General features: G+C 36.7%; 1 protein-coding gene across 1 annotated transcript in view; it reads right to left on the bottom strand.

Moving 5' to 3' along the window:
- Positions 1–21431, bottom strand: part of DMD (dystrophin) — a 1215125-nt gene that overhangs the window by 918253 nt on the left and 275441 nt on the right. Inside the window, 4 exon segments of the mRNA XM_035901725.1 lie at positions 10720–10892; positions 17231–17323; positions 19645–19722; positions 19929–20021. Of these exon segments, the coding sequence (XP_035757618.1) occupies positions 10720–10892; positions 17231–17323; positions 19645–19722; positions 19929–20021 (437 nt within the window).

Below are 21431 nucleotides of genomic sequence, written 5' to 3'. Positions count from 1 at the left end.
ACGTGGCCAGCAGGACTAGGGAAGTCATCTTTCCCCTGTACTTGACATATGTGAGGCCGCACCTTGGACACCATGTTCAGTTTTGGACCCCTCACTACAAGAAAAGCATTGAAGTGTGTCCAAAGAAGGGCAATGAAGCTGAGGAAGGGTCTAGAGCACAAGTTTTATGAGGAATGGCTGAGGGAACCAGGGTGTTTTAGCCTAGAGAAGAGGAGTCTGAGGGGAGACCTTATCGCCCTCTACAACTGCCTGAAAGGAGGCTGTAGCGAGTCTCTTCTCCCAAGTAACAAGTGATAAGACAAGAGGAAATGGCCTCAAGTTACGCCAGGGGAGGTTTAGGTTGGGTATTAGGACAAATTTCTTCACTGAAGGGTTGTCAGGCACTGGAACAGGCTGCCCAGGGAAACTGTTGAGTGTCCAGCTCTGGAGGTATTTAAAAGACAGGTAGACGAGGTGCTTAGGGACATGGTTTAGTGGTGGACTTGGTAGTGCTAGGTTAACGGTTGGACTCGATGATCTTAAAGGTCTTTTCCAACATAAATAGTTTATGATTCTAACTTGAAAATTTTAAATTTGGTTGTGGGTGGGCAAGAAGCTGGAAGGAGATGCAACCAGGATAATTGACCCAAACTGGCAAAAGGGATACTCCATACTATATAACTTGCTCAAGGGGTAAAGGAAGAGGGTGATGGGGGGGGTTGTCTTCAAGGTGGCTGCTGCTTGGAGACTGGCTGGGCATCAGTCTGCTTGTAGGAAATGTTGAGTTACTGCCTTTGCATCACTTGCTTTTCTATTCTTCTTTCCTTCATTTACTGAATGGTCTCTATTTCAACTCATTATTTATCTTGCTTTTGCTCTTCCTGTCCCAGTGGAGGCAGGGGGGAAGAAAGCAAGTGGCTGTGTGGGTGCTCAGCTGCTGACTGGGGTCAACCCACCACACTCCTACACCTTACTCTACAGGCATACAGATATTCTTCAGTTTTTTATTCTCTCCAAATTTAACACTTTTTGGCTAGCATATGGCATAGGATGCATAAGCTCATAAATCAAATTTAGCACAGAGAACACTATAGTAACCAAAAAGCTATTATGAATTTCTTAAAAAGCTCTGCAAGGATGTGTTGCACAAATACCACAGAGACTAGGGTGTAAAAAGATTATTCAGTGACAAATGCTTTTAGGACAAAGAAAGAAAAGAATGATATCCAAGGGACTACCTCCCCCCCCCCCAAATATTTTTGCAGGGATTTGGTGTGAATTTCTAAACGCACTTGGGCTGCTCAGAGCAACACATTATCTTCACACAATCATGACTCGTTTGGCAATATAAGATTTTATATACAGGAACATGGTCTCTTCTAACCAGTCAGGACTCCACTGAGCAAGAACAATAACATTTAGAATTATTCATTGAGGAATGACACAATATTGTGTTATTCCTCTTCAAAAAGCTCTACCATCATTAGTAATATCTTAAACATTCAATTTCATCCAACTTCTCAATTGCATAATCCTGAAGGATATTTTCAAGTTAATGTGTCCAGATAGGCCAAGACTATTATCATCACGTCCTCTGTACAGGTAGGATTCTCAATATAAGACACAGAGAGAATGATTTTATTTTTTTTTTTTTTAACACACCCAAGCACACAAACACAGAAGTTTCAATGGCAAAATTTCAGATAACATCATGTTGTAGAACTCCTTAATTGAATTTGCATGCTTACTAGCTCTACTGCATATGTATGTGCCTATGTAAGCATACATGGCATCTCTCTTTTTACACTTAATACAGATGGCAAAAATTTGAACCCTCTGAGACAAATTTATAAAAGAGAAGCACAAAGCTTCAGTAAGTGACTGACAGGTTTCTTATGAATTTTCTTAGTATTGTACATAAAGAAGACAGCAGAGATTTCAAGCCAACTTAAAAGTACATAGCCACCTACTGCAACTCAGCTCTAACAAGCATCAACTTAATTATAAAAAAAATTAAAAATTCAAAAATCTCTCCCTATTCCAACAGCAATTTAACTTTCTGTATTTTCCCTCTGTTGGAAGAATACTTGAGTATTACACATTTCAGTAGCACCACCAGTAGAATAAGAGCACCATAACATCAGTCTGAAGCGTCAGCTTCTCAGTGCAATGTGTCTAGATGTTTTGCTGGGTATATTTATGCGGCAATACTGCCAAGTATGACTGCAGAAGATATTACAGCCTAGAAGATTAAGAATTGCAATATATGGCAAATAGCTTTTCAAAATCCCTGAAACAACACCAAAACAGAATATCAAATAACAACCACTATTAGATTTCTGAGGAGTTTTAAATACAGGTATGAGCAGGTATGAAATAGTAGAGAAAAGAAATAAAATGGAATACTGATTCTCTGCCTTCATTTGTTCTCTCTGTATTGTTCAAATTGTACAAAAGGGAGAGGAAGTTTTTCTCACCTCGGTTCATGTCTGACAGGAAGTAAAGCCAAGGAGACATAACTAGCAGTCTTCACTCCTCTCCCCAAACACATACAAGCGTACGCATGTTCAAAGAAGTTAGAATTAACTAGAACATGTTGAACTCCATCTAGCCGCTCACTGATCAGCTACAACAGCATTAGTTTATGACAAGATCATGGAGAGACAAAACTGAAAGGATTAAAGGCTTCAATGGAGAAGTTTTGTATTATAAAATAATAAAAAAAAATCTCAAACAGAAGGTAATTTTTGTACTTACAGTTGTTTCCTATAACAAGCAGAAAGAAGAAGAAAAAAAAAAAAAAGAACGGGGAAAACAAACCCGAAGTTTTTCGAAATATATTTTATATATTTGCAAGGAAAATAGTTGGTCATAAAGTGTAAAAAGTACTTCCTCCTCCTCCTCCCCCCCGCCCCAACCGATTACACAATTTCTGGTGGAAATAGATCAGGCAGGGTAAGAAAATTGAATCTGGAGTATACTAAGGCCAAACAAATCCTGACATATCACGGATAAGACAAACCACAGTGAACTACAAAAAGCAACAGGTTACCATCAGATTTAAGGAAGCAACAAAACAAAACTCAGAGGCAGCAGAAACTATGTTCACTAACTTCATCCCACCACAGTGCTCTGTTCCTAGCCACAGCCCCTATCACAAATACTGTTTCAAGACACATCTTTGTTTACTCTTATTTTTTCCTCAGAGACCATCTGCTAAATCTTTGTCAAAAAATGGAAAGCTGATTTTCATGAGCGCAGATATAGATATTGTGACCAAATAGCCCCCACAAGAGCTTATAAGCAGTGAAGAAAAAATAAGCAGAATTTCTGGGAGTTGGTTTCTTTACTTACTACAGAATATGTTTATTCATTCAAATAAGTTTTTTCCATATCAACCTGAAATGAATACATTGAAGATGCATATGGCAGTGAAACCTGAAAAGCTAATGATTTTTTGTAGAGTCAAGAAAAGTAAGAGAAATAAAGCATAAGCTCCAGCCTGAGAATTCTAAAGGAAGGATGTGAAAAATTTTGAAGATACTTTAACATCACAGGATGTATTGTTTTCATTTCTTCAGAATTTCTGAAGTGACTCATTTCTAACATAACACAAACTTTTAAAACAGCAACCTTTATAACTTACATAACTTTTGGTAAAAAATAATTACACAAAGGAAATTATGCATATCATGAAGAAACTCCATGCATGTTTTAGTAGGCCATTTTCTTAAGCTGTATTAACATCTAGCTAAGATTATAATGCTATTAGAATTAGGCCACAATAAAATAACTTAGCCAAAAGAGCAACTCACGTATCTAATTCACAAAAGCTTGCCATCAGTGTATGTAGAAAGGAGCCACATTTAGATCGTAAGTTACCATCTCCTTTTCAAGAGAAAAGTTGTGGCTTTGTTGTTGTTCTAGCTTTATACAAGAATATCTCATATATGTCTTCAGCACTCTCACAATTAAAACAAACCAGGAGCCATTAACTAGCATATAACCTAGTAACTTGTTACAATAAAAAATATTTTCATACCTCTTCATACAATTGCTCTTACTTCTACTTTTCCTTTAACCTTCTGAAGACAAAATTTTGCTCCTCTTATCCAAGACCTCTTTTTAATGCCATTTTCCTTCTCCCCTCCCCACTATGGCACCCTGAAGCAGAAATAGCTGCAGTGAAGTGCTCATTTCTAAGGCTGTCACCTGGCCTAAGATCAAGCATTTTAAAGAAGCAAGGAGGAAGCTAATGAATGCCACCTGTTCCCTCTTCAAAATTCTGATTAAAGGGTCGGGGCGGGGAAGGTCTCAACAAACTTAGAGGAAAGAGGCAAAGCTCTGTCTGATACCCATCTGGAGGAAAAAGTTTACAAGAAGTAAATGAGGAAAGCTCTCTGTGATCTGGAGCCTGGAGTAGGGAGAGTTTCAATTGTAGCAGGACTGACCTCTCTTCCCTAGCAAAGTATTTTAGTTTCTGTATATTCCTAGGGTGATGGTGCCACTTCACAGCTGTGGAGCTCCATTATTCAGTTCAATGCAGAACGTACTGTTCAAATAACCATAGCCCAGGTTTATCTTTATATTCTGAAAATTTGCTCATTGATGTGCCCTTGTAGCTTTGCCAAGTAACCCATGCTCCAGTGCTCCTCACACTCAGTATTAAAAGCAATTGTTTAAGAGCCCAAATGTCCATAGAGAGATGGTGATTATACAAATGGGAATATCTACTCAAAGTAACTCCTTTGTAAAATGGCAGAAAAAGGGCATTAGAAATACCTGATCAAAACAAAACAGTCAGCTGTAAGCAATAGAATGGTGAGTTAAAAGACTATGAGAGATAAAGCTTCCCACTATGTGTACTGCTCTCACGGTGTATTACGTCTACATAGTTAGCGCTTCGTGCCAGTCTCTTACTTTCTTTTAATCCCTTCAACAAAGCGCTGAGAATATTCATCTAGATACAAATTCCACACTACTGTCTGAACCTCTTAAAAAAAAAACCAAAAACCAAAAACCCCAAACCAAAAAACCACCTACCCATCACTGAAAACATTATATAAGAGAAATTAAAATATCGCCACTTAAAGAATACGGATTGGTTTGATTTTGTTTTATTATTTAAGTATTATTAAGTTATTTCATTATTATCAACCATCAAAGTAAAGGAACCATATTAGATTTTTATTGGTGAGTCATGTAAAGCCAGTATCCTCTCCTTAACAATAGCATTTAAGCTTTCCACATCTCAGGGCTTTAAGGAATTTCAGAGTTGGAGACATTGTGTTTGTACACATATATTGTTATGGGAATGCAACAAGGTTGCCTTAACTCTTTTTTTTCCTCCATTCTTGAGCTTTTTGCACCTGGACCATGTATGAAGATGATTCAGTACTACCTAGGATGTTTTTGAGGGCAGATACCTAAAATATAACAGTCATATAAACAGAAGAAAAACCAAAGTATAACAACTTTCCAAGGTGTTTATTCCTTGACAATGAGGACCTTGACTATGAATAAGATGAACATAATGATGTTTTCTATAATGCAGTGCCTGTTCTCAAATGTTTCACACAATCACTCAGCCTGGATACTTTATGGTGAAACAGGTATTTAGCAAGCAAATTGAATTATATACTTAGAAAAGCACACAAATATGATGTAAGAGAGGCTGAGGGATTATTTTTTTTTCTTTTTAAAGACCAGATGGATACATGGAATATACTGTTAATAGCAACTCCAGAGTGTGTTAACATCAAAAGCAAGAAGACGTGTAAGCCTATTCTCCCATCTTCATCTACTCAAACAATTTCCTCCTGCTATTCTTCTCCTTCCCCCATCCCCACCCTCAAAAAGAACTGACTACAAAGTTAGTACAACCAAAATTTAACAGAGGCTGTAAATTGAGGCTGAACATGAAAGCTGTTGAAGGATAAATCAAAGACATAAAAATTACTGTAAATATAAGATAGTGTATAATGTTATTTATTTTAAAGTTTATATGTATTTCCTTCAAAATTATTTGCCATTATCTGCTGTGAGCTGCAAAAAGTTGTTTGCAAAAAAGTTAATTTAATTTCCCTGAAATCACAGTAAAACACTGTGACTAAAAAAATTTCTACTTTCTGTATGTAGGGTTTTTTGAAAGTAGAATTTTAATTAGATCTACTTCTAGTAAGTTACAACTTAAAAATTTGAGCGCTCAGCCAATATTGCAGATGAGGCATTATAAAGACTACAGTGTAGTGTATGTTTGAATGCAGTTATAAAAAAAAGCTTGAATTATTTTAAAAAGAAAAATCTAATTGTAAAAATAGTAGTGTGGTTTAGATACACAGTAGGACTAACTACAGCATGTAGTAACTGATCTTAATAGCTTACTGCTATATGCCAAATATCATTCTTAACATTATACCATAAAAGTATTATGAAGCACTTTTTTTAAAAGCAAATGAAACAGGACTGAGTTTAGAAAAAAAAAAATTAAGGTTTGCATATTGTGAGAGACTGATTTCTGTAGATGTCACAAAGAAATTACTTTAATGCTACTAGGAAGTCTTGCCTCACTTTCAGAGAGCCTAAATACTATGGAAAAATTTGGCTAGCATCATTCTTTCAGTGTGGGAGATATTTTTGTTTTATTGGGGTTTTTTTTTGGTAGCAGACAGTCTAGGAATAGTGCAAAAAGTGGAAAAAAATACATACACCAGGCACCAGGTCCACCATATGAGTTCATTGTCATACTTGATTTTCAAACAATGTCTATTCTTTTTTCTGACTAATTCTGCTTGCACTCCTAAGAACATCGAAATATGACAAAGGCTGTGCACACGAATTACAGGATGAGGGTCAACGTGGAAGGCTTACAGCTTACCTCTACAATATACATGAAGGAAAGGCTAAACTTCAAGACTTCAGTGTAAAAAGGAGAAGCTACCATTTGCAGTAAAGACTATTTTTGACAATTAAATCACAAAAGTCTTAAGTTTCAGGAACAATGAACATGTTTTAAATCTTTAAAAATAAATTTTTCCACCAATGTGTTTTATATATGTACTAGGTTATTTCCTAAGTAATCATAAAGACAACCACAGCTGTTCTGACAATTAGAGCAAGAAATGCTTGGTTTTCTTCAAGAGCCTATTTCAATATAAAAATTGCTGGAAGAAAGAGAGGTACTGAAAAGTATTGTAGAAAGGGACAATAATGAAGGATGAAAAAAGATAATGGAAAAAGTGAATTAATGAAATACAGAGGAATAAACTCAGAGGAAGTCAGGAAAAAGAAGAGAACATCTGGACCAGACTTTATGGAGAACAAGGAAATGGAAGAGAAACAAATAGAACAGGAGAACTGGAGAAACAGAAAATCAAAGAGGGAGAACAGAGGAACTAAGTTCAAGTGTTTTTCTTCAGAGAGCTCGTCATTCTATGTGTGCAAAACACAAAATATTATTAAAGCATAGGATGTGTGAGACACCAGGTTTCTCCAAGATTTCACATAAACCTGCATTGATCAACTTCTCTTGAGTGTATATTCAAACGGTCTTCTTCAGACACAAAGCCCAGACACTCTGACACCCAATAAGTAGGTACCTGCATTTTAGAGTGACTAAATTAGGTGTCAGTGCTTCTTGGAGAACGCATTTTATTCTTGTAGGATAGATCTAGGTGCTCCTGAATACTCAGAGTGTCTTAGTGTACTTATTTTATTGATTGCATCTTGAATCTTGAAGGGCAATTCAGTGCTCCTGCATACTGAGCATGAAGTGCAGTCACCAAAAATCAATATAGAGGACACATCTAAGCACAGAGGTTCATCTTAAAAATGTCTGACTCAGGGCTTCAGAGAACTTTAGGTCTTCCTCTGAGACTGTTGCAGAATAACTTAGCAATTCAAGTCCAGAAGACAACAACTGGTGTGTCTTGGAGTCTTGGAGACTTGCCTCAAGGAATCTGAATGCACACTTGCCATTTCCCAGATGAGCGCATTAACTACTGGACAAGAGACAAGCCTTCTGTGGAGTAATTATTTTTCACTTCTACTGGAGATAAGCTCACTGTGCAGAAAGCTGTGCAAGATTTATGGCAGCAGACACAAGAAGAGTAAAAGCGAGCTTAAATTTTGCAGCCCTGTTTTAGAAAACCTGAATAAAGTGCATAAATTGTAGTGAGCAGGAAATGAATGTTCGCAACTGGTGAACTTCACACTGAACTGAACACAGCAGTGCATAAAGTATGGCATAGAGACACTTAGACATCTGTCTAGACATTCCCAATGTGGCTTAGGCAGGCAACTGCCTTCCCCAACCAGGGACTGCTCCTGAATAAGAGACGGTTCAGGCTTCTGGAGCTCTTCTTACAGAGAAGGACAAAAAGGAATTTCTGATTACTGACTTCAGACACCAGATGATATTACATGGTCCTGTAGAGCACACAGTCTGAATATCTGAGTTTCAGATGCCCTAATCAGGAAACAGACAGTCTGATATTGTGTCTAAGTGAAAAGACATGCCACCGCTTTGGCCTTCTGCTGCACTGATTTGCTGAAAATTAAATCAAGGTAGTTACAATGCTGGACAGTACTACTGGATTTAGACTTTTAGTCTACAGTAATAATTAGTTATCCAATATAATTTCAGCATAACTTTTTTTGGGCATTTTTGAAATAAAGTATTTTCCCTTTGAGGTGTATCTACTTTTTCTTAGATGTATCCAATGCAACAGAGGAAGCACTTTACCACCAAAATTAGTAGGAATCACTCAGTCCTTTTCGTATCACAAAGTTCTTGTGTGAATTAAGTAACCTAGTGTTTGAGTTAAAAACAGCATTTACCTACTTAATAAGGTTGTGTAGACACAATGTCTTAGGAAGATGAAAAGGTATTCATGCCCACAGAAATTACACATAAGCTCCCACACTGTAACAAAGCTTCCATGAAGGCAAATGATGCAGACAGAAGAGTATGCCACACAAAGCTTTTTTTTTTTCTTTTTTCTTTTTTTAACATCTACAAGTATGGAATCAGATCTTTAGAAACAAATAGATTAATTGATTTCTACAGGATAATTGCATTCTTATATTCAGGTCCATCAGAATGAAACCACTTATGAAATGAGAGAGCAAATTAAAAAGAGAAATTATCATCAGTGGAAATAACAAAACAAGTAAGCTTAGAGAATGTTTGCAAAAAACCCACAAAACCACATTTTAATGAATGACCAATGAATAAAGTAATTATCAAAAGTTAGTAGTCACTATATTCTAGTTCTTTTCTTATTTAGCTCTGAAAACGCAGTTTTCCTAATACCTGCATAAACACCTGCAAGACGTGAGCACATGAATGGCAGAGTAATACCAGGATGGTGGGAAAGCCAGTTGTTAAAGATATAAATACTGAATGCACGTCAAAGACATACAATAAGCCCTTTTAGAGTACAATAAATTCTTCCTTAAGACAATGCCTCATTCCTAACATTACACACAAACAACACTTGTAACTGAAAGTTCCTGGACCTTCAGTACAGTCAGATCTACTCAAGGCTTCCAGGCCTATGCAGGGTGAAAAAATGGACTCACAACAAGAGATGACTACTGTGCCTGGGGTGGTGGTGTAAGGCATAGCCACTGTAAATGGCTGTCACTGTCAGTCTTTGGACTATGACAGCAATAGACCTAATCAGTTTCATTCAGAAACAATTACATGAGCCAGTGAAAATTTTGGAAAGAAATATCTGCAGGTCTTCACTGCATCAGTTGGAAGGCACATATTGTCTCAGACTATGCTTTTAGAAGTATTTTGCCTTATTCTGTTTTAAGCCTTTAATGCAACCAAAAAAAAAAAAAAATGCCCTGACTTGTTCTAGTATCTTGTAAAATGCTGTTGTCTCTTACTAAACAGGATATACCCACTCAACTGTTCAAAAAATCTACTCACTGATAATTTGGAGTAGTCAGCCACCTTGCAGGATAGCCCCCTTTAGGAGAGATGTATAGAAGGAGAAGAGAAATCAGGAATCTTACCACACTGGAAAAATACCTACTGCTTTAAAACCAGTGGTGGCAAGAACTAGACCTTTAAGATAGATTGGCTTGCACATCTTCCTTAAGCCAAGTACACAGAACCACCAGAGAACTCTGAATCTCTAGAAGTAGAGTCTTATACAGAATAGACTAGAACAAAACAACTTCTGAGAGAGGGTGAAAACTCAGATCAGCTGGGGCAACAACATGAAAGGTTTTGAAAACAAAGGCTACCTTCTCCAGCTGCGTCCCTTCAAGGCAAGTCCGTACTTTCAATCCAGCACCTGTAAGAGGCTTTCAACAAACACTACATTTCTTCCCCTCTAAGACCCCATAGGAAAATCTCCTTCTCTCTCTAGGACAACCTCAAAGGCTTGGTTTTGATTCTATTCCTTGCTCTTCTCAAAAGTTTCCAAGCCTGTACTCCCTGAGACTATCTACTTAGTATATGCATTGAAATTCCAGAAAAGGACCTGAGCTGAGCATATTCGATTGCTCTGTGAAAAGCTCAGACCTTCTCCCTCCACAAGGGGATTCAGTCTGACAATAAACACAGCACCCTGGTCAAAGCAAACAGGTGGCCATTTAAAAGAATGCTGAAACACCCCCACAGCAAGCAGGTAAAACCCTGACATAATAGATACACCATCCCCAAGCTCTGTTACAGCCATCTGTTACAAGCTCACTGAAATAACACAAAGTTAGTTTTCCTACCTGTGACTGTGGAGAAGTGCATTGAAAGCCAATCCATCAGACCAGCTACTGGTGAAATTGATAACATTGACCTGTGGGTAATTACGAGTCGATTGGCGGACCCAGCTCAGCAGAATCTTTTCACTGTTTGTCTGCTGCAGTCCAGCCATGATGTTTTTCATTACATCTTTGACCTGCAAGAAGAGACAGAATTTCATCAGTGATTGAACTTACTCATTAAAAGCTGACTTTTTTTTTTTTTTTTGACACAAAAAAACCTTCGGTTGCCTAGATTTAAGCCTTAAAGAAAAGCCTCCTAAGTAATTATAGAACATACTTGGTGTCACAGTATAATGACAGCAGTCAGGTCTGAATGCTTAAAGACAACTGATATCGATCTGTTGGTCACCGTTGCTGTTGCATTCAGTGCATTCATCCTTGTGCCATGTGAAATGTTCCGTGGATGAACAGAAAAGGCACATTTGTTTGCACCACTTACGGGAACAGAGTTTGTTCAAACTAAGTATCATTCCTGGTGGTTTTCTTTGCTCTGGAAATATATCCTTAGTTAGCATGATACATTATAGCAAAAGTTGATAAAACAATGAAAAGCATTCTTCTCTCATTGCCAGAGTTGAAGTACTGAGGCAAAATAAATGTGCTCAGGGCACGTACAAAATGTTTTTTGACATAAACGTGCAAACTATATTTGCACGCGTGCACTTGGATGAAAAGTGAATTTCAGTGCATGAATTAAAAGAGTATTGTATATGATTAATTTTTAAACTTTTTAAAATGAATAGTTATTATTCTTCTTTCATTAGAGAAAGCTCACCAACCTACAGTTATTATTTTACAAAAAGCCATTAATTCTGAAGGCTTGTAAAAACATTAGCCTGGAGTTTGACATAATGCAGTTGATTATATATTTCTTAGCAACTTCTTTACTAGTGAAAGAGCACCCAAAATTTCTATTAAGAAGTTTATAATTTATTTTCCTGTGAAGTAATCCCTTTTAAATCACTGCTTTCTCCATATATCTTGTAAAGATTAGCAGCTCTTTTAAAATACTCCCTAAATTATAATTTAACTATGAAGTTGCTTATTGTGGCTTATTCACTTATGAAGTATATAATTTCATTATAATTCTCAACTTGAATTGCTCTGCAGCCAATATCAGTCAAAGAACAACATTCAGTGCAGAAGCTACTTTATGATAAAGGATGGACCACTTCAAACCATAAAAACCATAAGATAAAATGCAGAAGATGTAATCTCAAAGAATAATCAACCACAAAAAAAAATGATTACTATGATACTGTAGAACAAATCCAGATACCATTTTATTGTTCAGTCTGTTAAGTTGATTGCTAGTTTGAATAAGTGAAGATATGAATTACTAAAAGAATGTCTCATTTTTACATCTCAGATGCGTACTACCCAAAGAGTATCAGTGTCTTCAATTTTTCTTTTGAGACTTAGGTATAAAGTTAACTTTATATGTTATTAGTTTTTGAGATGGGAGAAAAACTGATCCTCTCTAAATTTCATGGGACACATTCCTGACTTTAGTCCATTTCAGTTTGCACTAATGAAAATGAATATAAATTCTAGCAGATAAGAACAGCAGCATTTTATAATTGCCTACATTTCTACAGCTGGAGACAGAAAGTAAAGACTTTAAGAAAATCAGGAAATATATTCTTTAGTTTTGCTTCATAAGCCTGAGTGGGTATTTTGAGTTTCTCATTAATATTTGTAGTGTCTTCATTATTGAGAGTTGCCAAAGTAGATTTACATAATTCAGCAAGTTCAGAGATTTGCCTCCTGTATTTCCAGGCAAAACCCCTTCACTATTATAAAACATATAAAATTTTGGTTTTCATGAGTCCAGGTGCTAAAAAGAAGGAAAAAACTGAGATTAGCATCTATTGCACCAAACTTAAACAACCTGAAAGACTAGAAAATATTGAAGTTATGGTAATGGAGAATCATCCAAGCCAGGATTTCATTGTTCATTTTGGATTTTTATCATGTGCTTGTATTTACGAATGCAGATTTATCTGAATATTATAAGCAAACTATAAGATTTGATTACTGAATGAATGCAGAAACACAATATTTAGAAATATAAAAGTTCATAACATACAGAAAAGATCAAGTGTTTGAGTTGACATTAACTTAAGAGAGGAGCAATAAGTATGAACAGAGGAAATTAGGCAAAAACAATAAAACAATGGCCCATCAGGAAGGCAATTAGTCAGAAGAATATGGGTGATAGTTTTTCATTTGATTTTAAAAGACAAAGTAAAAAACTTAGCATTTATTTCTACTTTTAAGTAAACAAATACAAAATAGTTTCAAACTTATCTTGTTGAGTTTAGTGCGCTGGCATTGGGTAGTTACTCTCAGTTGCCGGCATTTTTCCGCAGCGGTGAAGACTGTTATATTTATGATTTTTTTATGGTCTCCTAAGAAATGGCAGGCATTTAAAATAACAAAGGAAAAGGGTCTGATTTCATCCTGAAGGCTAAGGTCACTTCCTATTCAGTGAGAAATGGCGGAAAATTCCACTTCTACAACTGGACCCACCTTGTCCTCCTGCACGCCCCAAGGGGCACTGCCATCCCCCCTCCCACCCCACCTGGCACCTCAGAAGTACGACGCAGCACTGTGCCACACCATGCCACACCACGCCACACCACGCCGCCGCGGGTGCTGCATCACGCTGCCTGCAGGATGGCCCGGTCCTGAAGCAAGATCAGCGTCTGAGTGGAAAAGTGCTGGCTGACACTGAGGGTAGAAGGAAGCTTTTTGAAGGTTTCTCAGTTAAGATATACTCTTCAGGAACAGTAGTAGTACATAGTGGTGTGCTCACGTTAGCCTGAAGAGCGTTTGGATGGATAAGCTCCCTCAGCATCCAGGCTTAAAACCTACAGCCATTTCAAAGTGTCTAGTAGGCTCTGCCTCTTGCTGTCAAATCATAGAATCATAGAATGTTTTGGGTTGGAAGGGACCCCTAGAGGTCATCTAGTCCAACTATGATGAGCTGACCTCTGATACTCATTTCTTTGTTACCTCTCCTTTCTAATGTGGTATATCCTGGCAGGAAACAAAGCTTTAAGATGCAGGAAGCTCCAGTTTCCAGAGAATAGAAATACTTGCTCTTCTCAGGGAATGGACCTATATCACAGCAATAAGATTCAATTTTGAATAGAAGGGGGTAAAAGGGCAAGACAGACATCACCAAGATGAGTTCTGAAACACCAAACTGCCAAACAGGAAGCTGTGAACAGAATGGGAACACTGCTATTCTCCTCACCACACTGGGAAGTGGCCAAAGCAGCACACCCAGGCCTGGCTCATGGCAGCAGCAGACCTCTGATTTGCTTGCTGCAGGACCATGTCCTGGAGTCCATGCGTGTGTAGCTATGTGCATGCAACTAGGAACACAGCATAGTCTCAGGCTTGCAGTACATCTGTTTCACCTAAACCCAACACTCAGGTGCATAACGTCATGCTTGGGGGGGTTATTTGGTCGGTCGGTCGTGGGGAGAGTGATCGCTGCTCAGGGACTGATCGTGGCTCGGGACGGGGCGGGGAGCCGTGAGGGGGGGGGGGGGGGGAGTGAGCGAGCAGCTGCGTGGTGCTGAGTTGCCAGCCGGGTTAAACCACAACAGACTCTCACCAAAGATTTTTGCTAGGGATTTTTTGTTTTTTCATGTTCTACATGCAAATAAGTTTGCTCTTAAAAACAGAATAAAACAACTTGCACACTGCAGTACAGAATGTTTTTCCACTCTTAAGAGTCTTTGTCAAATGTAACAGTTCAGAAATGAATGGTTTGGTTTTGTTTTTGCTTAAATGTTAATGCTTCAGTGAGGCTGAGATCACAGAACTGTGAGAAAGAGGGCAGCAGGTTCAAGGAAACAAACTCTGATAGATTCAGTACCATAAAGATCTTTGGCAGCAGGTGCTCAACTCAGAACGATGGTTCAATTTCAGCGAAACTTTTAATAATAATCTGAAAAACGGGCTAGATAAGAAAGGACACAGTCACCACAGGGGATATGGAAAGCCATAAGATTTCTACTGAACAGAAATGAGAGTGGCAAGAATGAGTCAAACTTTGTCTGCTGCAATGCCTCTACCCCTGCCTTTCCTCAGTGGGACTGCTGATACCCACTCGGACTGGTACTGCCTTATTATTCCTTTCATGAACCTTTCTTCTACCATCTTTTTTTTTTTGTTTGTTTTACATTTTGCACAAAGAGATTGGCATTTTTGTAAGATACAGTCTTGTTGTCATATACAAGTACTGTTCTGTCCCAAGGTGGTCCTGGCTGCAGCATGTGAAACTGGAAAAAGGTTCTTGCCTGTCCATCTGCAACAAAATAACTGTCCAAGTAACTCACATCTTTTTTTTTTGTTTTACCCAACTGTGGACAACTGGCAGATAAATTTGGCGGCCCTGAGTCCATAATTTAGTCTTTAACAACAGCTTATCATGCTTCCAGCTGCTTAGTGCCAAGAACATCTGTGATTGATAGGCAAAATGGTACCAACAGGAAGAAGTACCCTTTCTTAAGAAATTACAGCCTCATTTCACCATAAGTGCTGGCAATGTGTAAGACAGTACCAGCCTATAAACAGGGAAGAACAATCTCGAACATATTCTAGATCACACAAATCACTTCAAAACTTGAAAGAAAATCTGGAAAAGGACAAAGACTTTCTCCATGGAGCTGTAAATAGGCAAATTCCAGTCCTTTGAGGGAAACAGGCAGTGAACCAACACCTCCTGAGTTTTGTTTAAAAAGAGAAAAGCCCAGGTAGAAATCTGGCTTTATATTATTTTTCAGTTGTTCATCATTATGCCACAGCAACAGGGTTATTATATAATAATGGCTTCTTCTTGCAAACCAGGCTTTAGCTACTCTTTAGAAAATAAACTGAAATTGAATCCCAGCCAAATTAGAAATTTATTTACAAAATTTTGAATGAAAAGAGAAGTCCAGAACATGCGGGTCTCTTCCCTTCAATAATCCATGAATAGAACAAACTGAAACACAGAACTCAAAGTACAGAGTAAACATGGACTGAATCATTATGACTATGCTGAGAAAGTGTCACGCCTTTAGCCACTGCTTTGTAAATATGATCCCTGGACTTTTCATATATGGGTAGTTCAGCTGGTCACAGGTACCATCACAGCTGCTGTCACAGTTATCATTAAGCTCAGGATGAAGCTTGAAACAAATCACCTATGTACTGCAACCAAGCAGTACTCTAAGAGCACATGCCTGCTCTCAAAAACCTCACCAGACTATACCAGGGAACATGTGTGTCTTCTGTGTGTGTGCAAATAGAAGTTAAGAAGAATGGTGGGAAAAGCTGAAAGAAAAATTAATAAGTACAGAACTAATACTAAAGCACATCTTTAACACTTTGCTTCAGGATAAAGTATGAACAAATGAAAATATGAATTTTGTCATCTCAGGCCATAATTCATATATATGATAACACAGTGATTCAAGGATTATTGGCAAAAGTTGCACAACTAGGTTTCATATTCCATCTGCTCTTAATAAGTAATTTAGAACAATGTTATGCAATTAAACTAGGAATATTGGAAGAGGAGACAAGGGAAGAAGTGATTTAAGTATTTCTAGCTTCTGTCTATTGTTTCCACTACAACATGTCCTGTGAAATCAGAAGAAAAATTCTCCCTACTTTAATGAATGATACACATGTGATTTTTGACAGGAGTGTTTAGTTTTTAATATAAAGTATTTTAGGCTTTGTTTCCCACCATCTTTACTTGTAATGCTACAAAAACTTGTAGATTATTGGTTGAGGAACAGAGCCAACACAAATGGACAGACTCTTAGCCCAGATTCATACAAACACACAGACTCAGATCATCTAGATGCTAGTTCTTTTGAATTTTTATTTTACTGCTGTCTCAGAATTTGTTTACTTAAGTGTCTTCATCTACCATGTTGTTTTTTACGAGGTCTACATCATAATCTCCCCTTTCTCTCTAAAGAGAAAGAAAGTTAAATGAGCCACTTCTTCAATAAATTGCCAGAGCAGCAGCTTTTCAGTGTTCTAAAAATAATATTTGGTAGACTAGGTCAGCAGCGAAAAGCAAAAAATGTGATTATTTCATTAAAATATAAAATAGAGAAGTCACTCTAAGGTACTAAAACGAAAAGTGACTATGAAAGCTATATATACACATTGGCTTTGCCTATCAATTTTTCTTACAATAACTGTATTATCTATTCTCTTGCAACATCTGACCGTGAAATCAGAACCAAAAGAGCTGCTACTAATGCTCTAAACCCTATTTTATCTTAAGATTCTTAATATCCTAGGTAATATGTAAACAGATTGCCATAAAACTTACTGATTTATGACATTTTCTGCAATTTTTATGTTTACTTTGTACGTTGTGGCTGGATAATAATAGAAAAAAGATCAATGGAATAAAGGTGCTTCATGGAAAGTAAGCAGCAGTGCCACTCACCTGCCAGTGGAGGATTATATTCCAGATCAAACCAAGGGTCAGCTTATGATTTCCATCCACAATATCTGAGCTCCCAATATTTACCAGATCAACCTATGAAAGAAATGAAAAAATTTTTTTTGTAAGATTAATAGCAAGCATAAGAAGTTGGTGTTATTTTCATACATTTGGTGATAAACTTTCTTTGTGGTGAGGAAGAGGGACGTATGGGCTAGGGTAAATCTCTCATTTTGTTTCTGTTGTTTAGTAAACATCCAACTCATGTTTTATAAATGGCACAATTAATGTGCTGGCAAAAAGCAAGCAGTGATCTAGAGTTCCAATTATTCCAGTTATAGCCTGTTGTGAAAATATACAATTAAAAGTAATAGTTAATAATAATTCAAAAATGACTAAAGCTTTTTCACACTCAAAACAAGCCTCTTTTTTTTTTAATTTCAATGCATCTATGTATAGGTCATATTTTCTAATCACAAAGTAGATATTTTGTCAAGAACTCTAAAACTAAGAACTCTTTTCTTTAAGAATTCATCATTTTGTACTGAAAGCATATGAGACAGGCAGTTCAGTCTAACCAGCAGCATCTCAGAACATTTCTCAAGTGGAACTTAGACTTTATATCCTAAATTTAAAATGGGGTCCACATAGCAAGTGACTCACTACAAAGATTATCAGAGTATCACCTACATGTTCTCCAGGCAAAATCCTCCATCTGGTTTTGGAAATAGAAGCCTGAATACACAGAGCTTACATTGGTTTTACTGAAACAGAGGAACACTTCTGGGGGTGTGGAGGGGGCAACAGCCCACCCCAACACTATCAACTTTTCATAAGAAAAAAAAAATCTGTAAAATGGATTGACTGGAAGCAGCAGCATTTTTCAACCTGTTAGCACCCAGATGACTGCAGAACCTCAGAGCAAGGATGGCACATACCAGAAGAAAAATCTAGATTAGTCACAGGTTTTAAACAGCTTTAGAATCATTGCTTTTGTATTCCTGAAGTCCCATAGAAATAACTCTTGAGATGATTTTGAAGGATGAGGAAACTATTTCAGAGGCAGATCTTTTGGCTTCATGCTAATTTGATATAGTATATAGATAGACTATACTAATTTTAATATTGTACAGAGCTTATAAGGTTTTCATTACATGAATATGATGGCTACTGGATGACCACTTCACTTTCTAGAAGAATGTTTTTTCTTCTATATTCTTCAGTTGGAATACTCTCTCTTTTTTTTTCTATATTTGAAAGGCACTATTGTGTTTTGGAAACTGAATGAAAAGCACATTAATGGATTTAGCTGATACGTAGTGAATAAACACTTTCAAAAGCATTACTATGGAAAGTTGTAACCACATTCCAGGTATGCAATCAAAGCCTTCTTGTATACTGTGAAATAATGTATTGCTGGCTTTTTTTCAACAATGTCAAATATTGCAGATTTTAAAGAATTAGAAGCTTTTTTCTTCTAATTTTTTATATGAAATTCCATTTAAGAAAGAAAACTCAAGCTGGAGGTCTTTATGCCAGTCTGATAAGGTCACTTTCATTTATGCACAAATCTTCAGATGGATAAGCATTACCTTAGATTTATAAAATCAATAACTTTATTCAGCAGCTGAACTCAAGCATGTTTAGTGACCTACTGCAGCTATCAAGAAATCCAATATAATATGCAGCACAGAAGACATTATCACTGTTCCATCACATCTTACTGTTAAGTTTAAGTGAATGTTATAGTTTATTTGAATTTATTCTTGAGGAGGAGATATGATACAATTAGTTGGCCACTGAAAATGTCTCCTAAAGTTATGGGTCCATTAGAATGCTTGCATAAGGAAGATATCATAAGAATATTTACTCAAAAATGATGCACAGGATACTGGCTTGAAAAGTCAATCTTGACAAAGTATAATGGAAAGTGGTTTTGATATGATTCATTTCTTTAATGTTATGAACCAGAAGGAACAGACACCAATGAAAATTTACCAAAAAGATTTCTTGTAGGAAAAGCCTCTGTTTTTCAGACTTCATAATTGTCAGAGCTTGTGAGTATTATGAGATTTTGATAGGCAGCACTTTCTAACAAGCTATGGATGACTTCTTGTAATTAACCTTTTAAAATGTATTTTAAACACCATGCATTACCATAAAATTGTGCACGTTGGTCTGTCTTCAGATATCATCCGTTACAGATATATTATTCAAACATTTGCTGGCAGAGGATTTTAAACTTTTTGAAATACATTCCATCCTGGCGCTGACTGACAAAGTATCCAAGTCACATCAATAAAACCAGCCTTGACTCCAGTTTAGTGTACACTATAGGCCAGTGTTTGATCCCACACTTACAAAGCATTAAATATGCTGTCTATAGATGTTCTGTCCCTGACCATTTGATTACTTACGTTATTTCTCTGCAAAACCTGCAGTGCTTTGTTGACGTTGTTCAGAGCATGAACTCTTGTGGCACCTTTTTCTTTTGCCTACAAAGAAAAAACAAATTTGACTGCCCAAAATCAGAAACTAGAATACACTATATTGAACTCAAATGAAAGTTTAAAATATTCAGACCTCTAAAAAATAGTTTGCACAGGCCCACATCAATGGCAGAACTTAATGAACACCACCTACTACAATTATCACAACATCAATACTTCAATATACAGTAAATGCATTAATATACACATACAAGTTTTTGGCCTGTAAGGCATTCCAGGAGCTCCAGAAGTCTTCGTCCATCTCGAAAATCATTAAAAAGATCTTCAATGCAACGTCTTCCAAACTGAAATGAAACAATGGCTCTAGTTAGTTCAAACACCAAAAAAAGGAAGAATCAAATGACTAAAATAAGACCAGAAAGCTGTAAAAGCCACTGTCATGAAAAGTGGTGTATTCCACCTGTGTAAATACACTGTTCTAATTAAGTAATAAGCATGAAATCTATGATGCAAAGTAAAGGAGGAAAATATCCTACAACTAAATAGGATTCTTTCACATACATCTGTTTTTAACAGGATTCTGTTGCATAAGAGAGATTGGTGCCTACCTTATTTCAAGTACTTTTCTTATCGTAAGGAATGTACATTCTTTATTCCCTCTTAAAATTTTATTATTAATATAATTTGTGAGAAACTACTACAGATCCAATCATTTATAATTTATGTACATACCATTAATTCAAACAATTAAGCCAGAACTAAATACTAATGAAGCTAGGACACAAACTGGACTTGGCAATTAAGGTGCAATTCAGCAGAAAAATAGGAAAAATAATGTGCCAAATGAAAAAAAAAAAAAACAAAAACAAAACCAAAAAAAAAACACCCAGAAAGAGATATCAAGTTTAAGCATCCAGTAGGTGCTCTTTCACGTGGAAGAAACAAACTTGGAATTATACAGACAGAGAGAAGTCTCAGGCTTATTCTAGTGAGGATCTAAGAAACATATCTAAATTAATAGGACATACTTGGAATTGTACTGAATCATGGCCTCATTACCCTAACTGGCTAAAAGAATTCACATTTTACACATAGCATCAGCAAAAGATGAATGGAAATACTTGGGATATTCCCCCATGTCACAGTGGTAAAAGATGATTTATTCTTTCTAAAATTCAAGCCAAGTTTCTGATCTGATGCTTTGACTAACACATTAAATTTTAAAAATATAGAAATATCATTTTATATAGTGTAGTCACTGTGCAACTTTTATGTGAAGCTATAAATTTTGACATATTTTTGTATGTATGAGAGCTATTGAGAACCACAATCAAAACCAGTGATTATTTTGTGCAGTGTCAAGTAGGTTCACATGTCCACATTATTCCTAATTTATGAAGTTTCACAGATGCTTTGATTAATTTGAGAGAAAGTGTCTATTCTTTAATTTGCTAGAATTGATACCATGCTGACCTACATCACACATCTTCCACTTTTACCATGAAGCAAAGTAGAATTGGGTATCCATATTACACAGAAAACATTTGCTTTCCTGTCAGCAGTGTAGGTCTGGATCTAGCTGGGAATTTTATGAAAAACATATTTTGTCAGAAAGTATCAATTCCTTCAGAAGGTTTCTTAAACAGAGGACAGAATTAAGGACAGTTTCCAGTGCTAGACTCATTTTTCCCTCAATCAATAAATATTTATGTGTACAGTACAAACTTTAGTGCTAGAGGCTAAAAAGGGCATAC

The sequence above is a fragment of the Egretta garzetta genome, unplaced genomic scaffold (assembly GCF_000687185.1).
Source record: "Egretta garzetta isolate BGI_Z169 unplaced genomic scaffold, ASM68718v1 scaffold70, whole genome shotgun sequence".
Taxonomy (NCBI): domain Eukaryota; kingdom Metazoa; phylum Chordata; class Aves; order Pelecaniformes; family Ardeidae; genus Egretta; species Egretta garzetta.
Note: the sequence above shows the minus strand (reverse complement) of the source record. Positions and strands in the feature narration are given on the sequence as shown.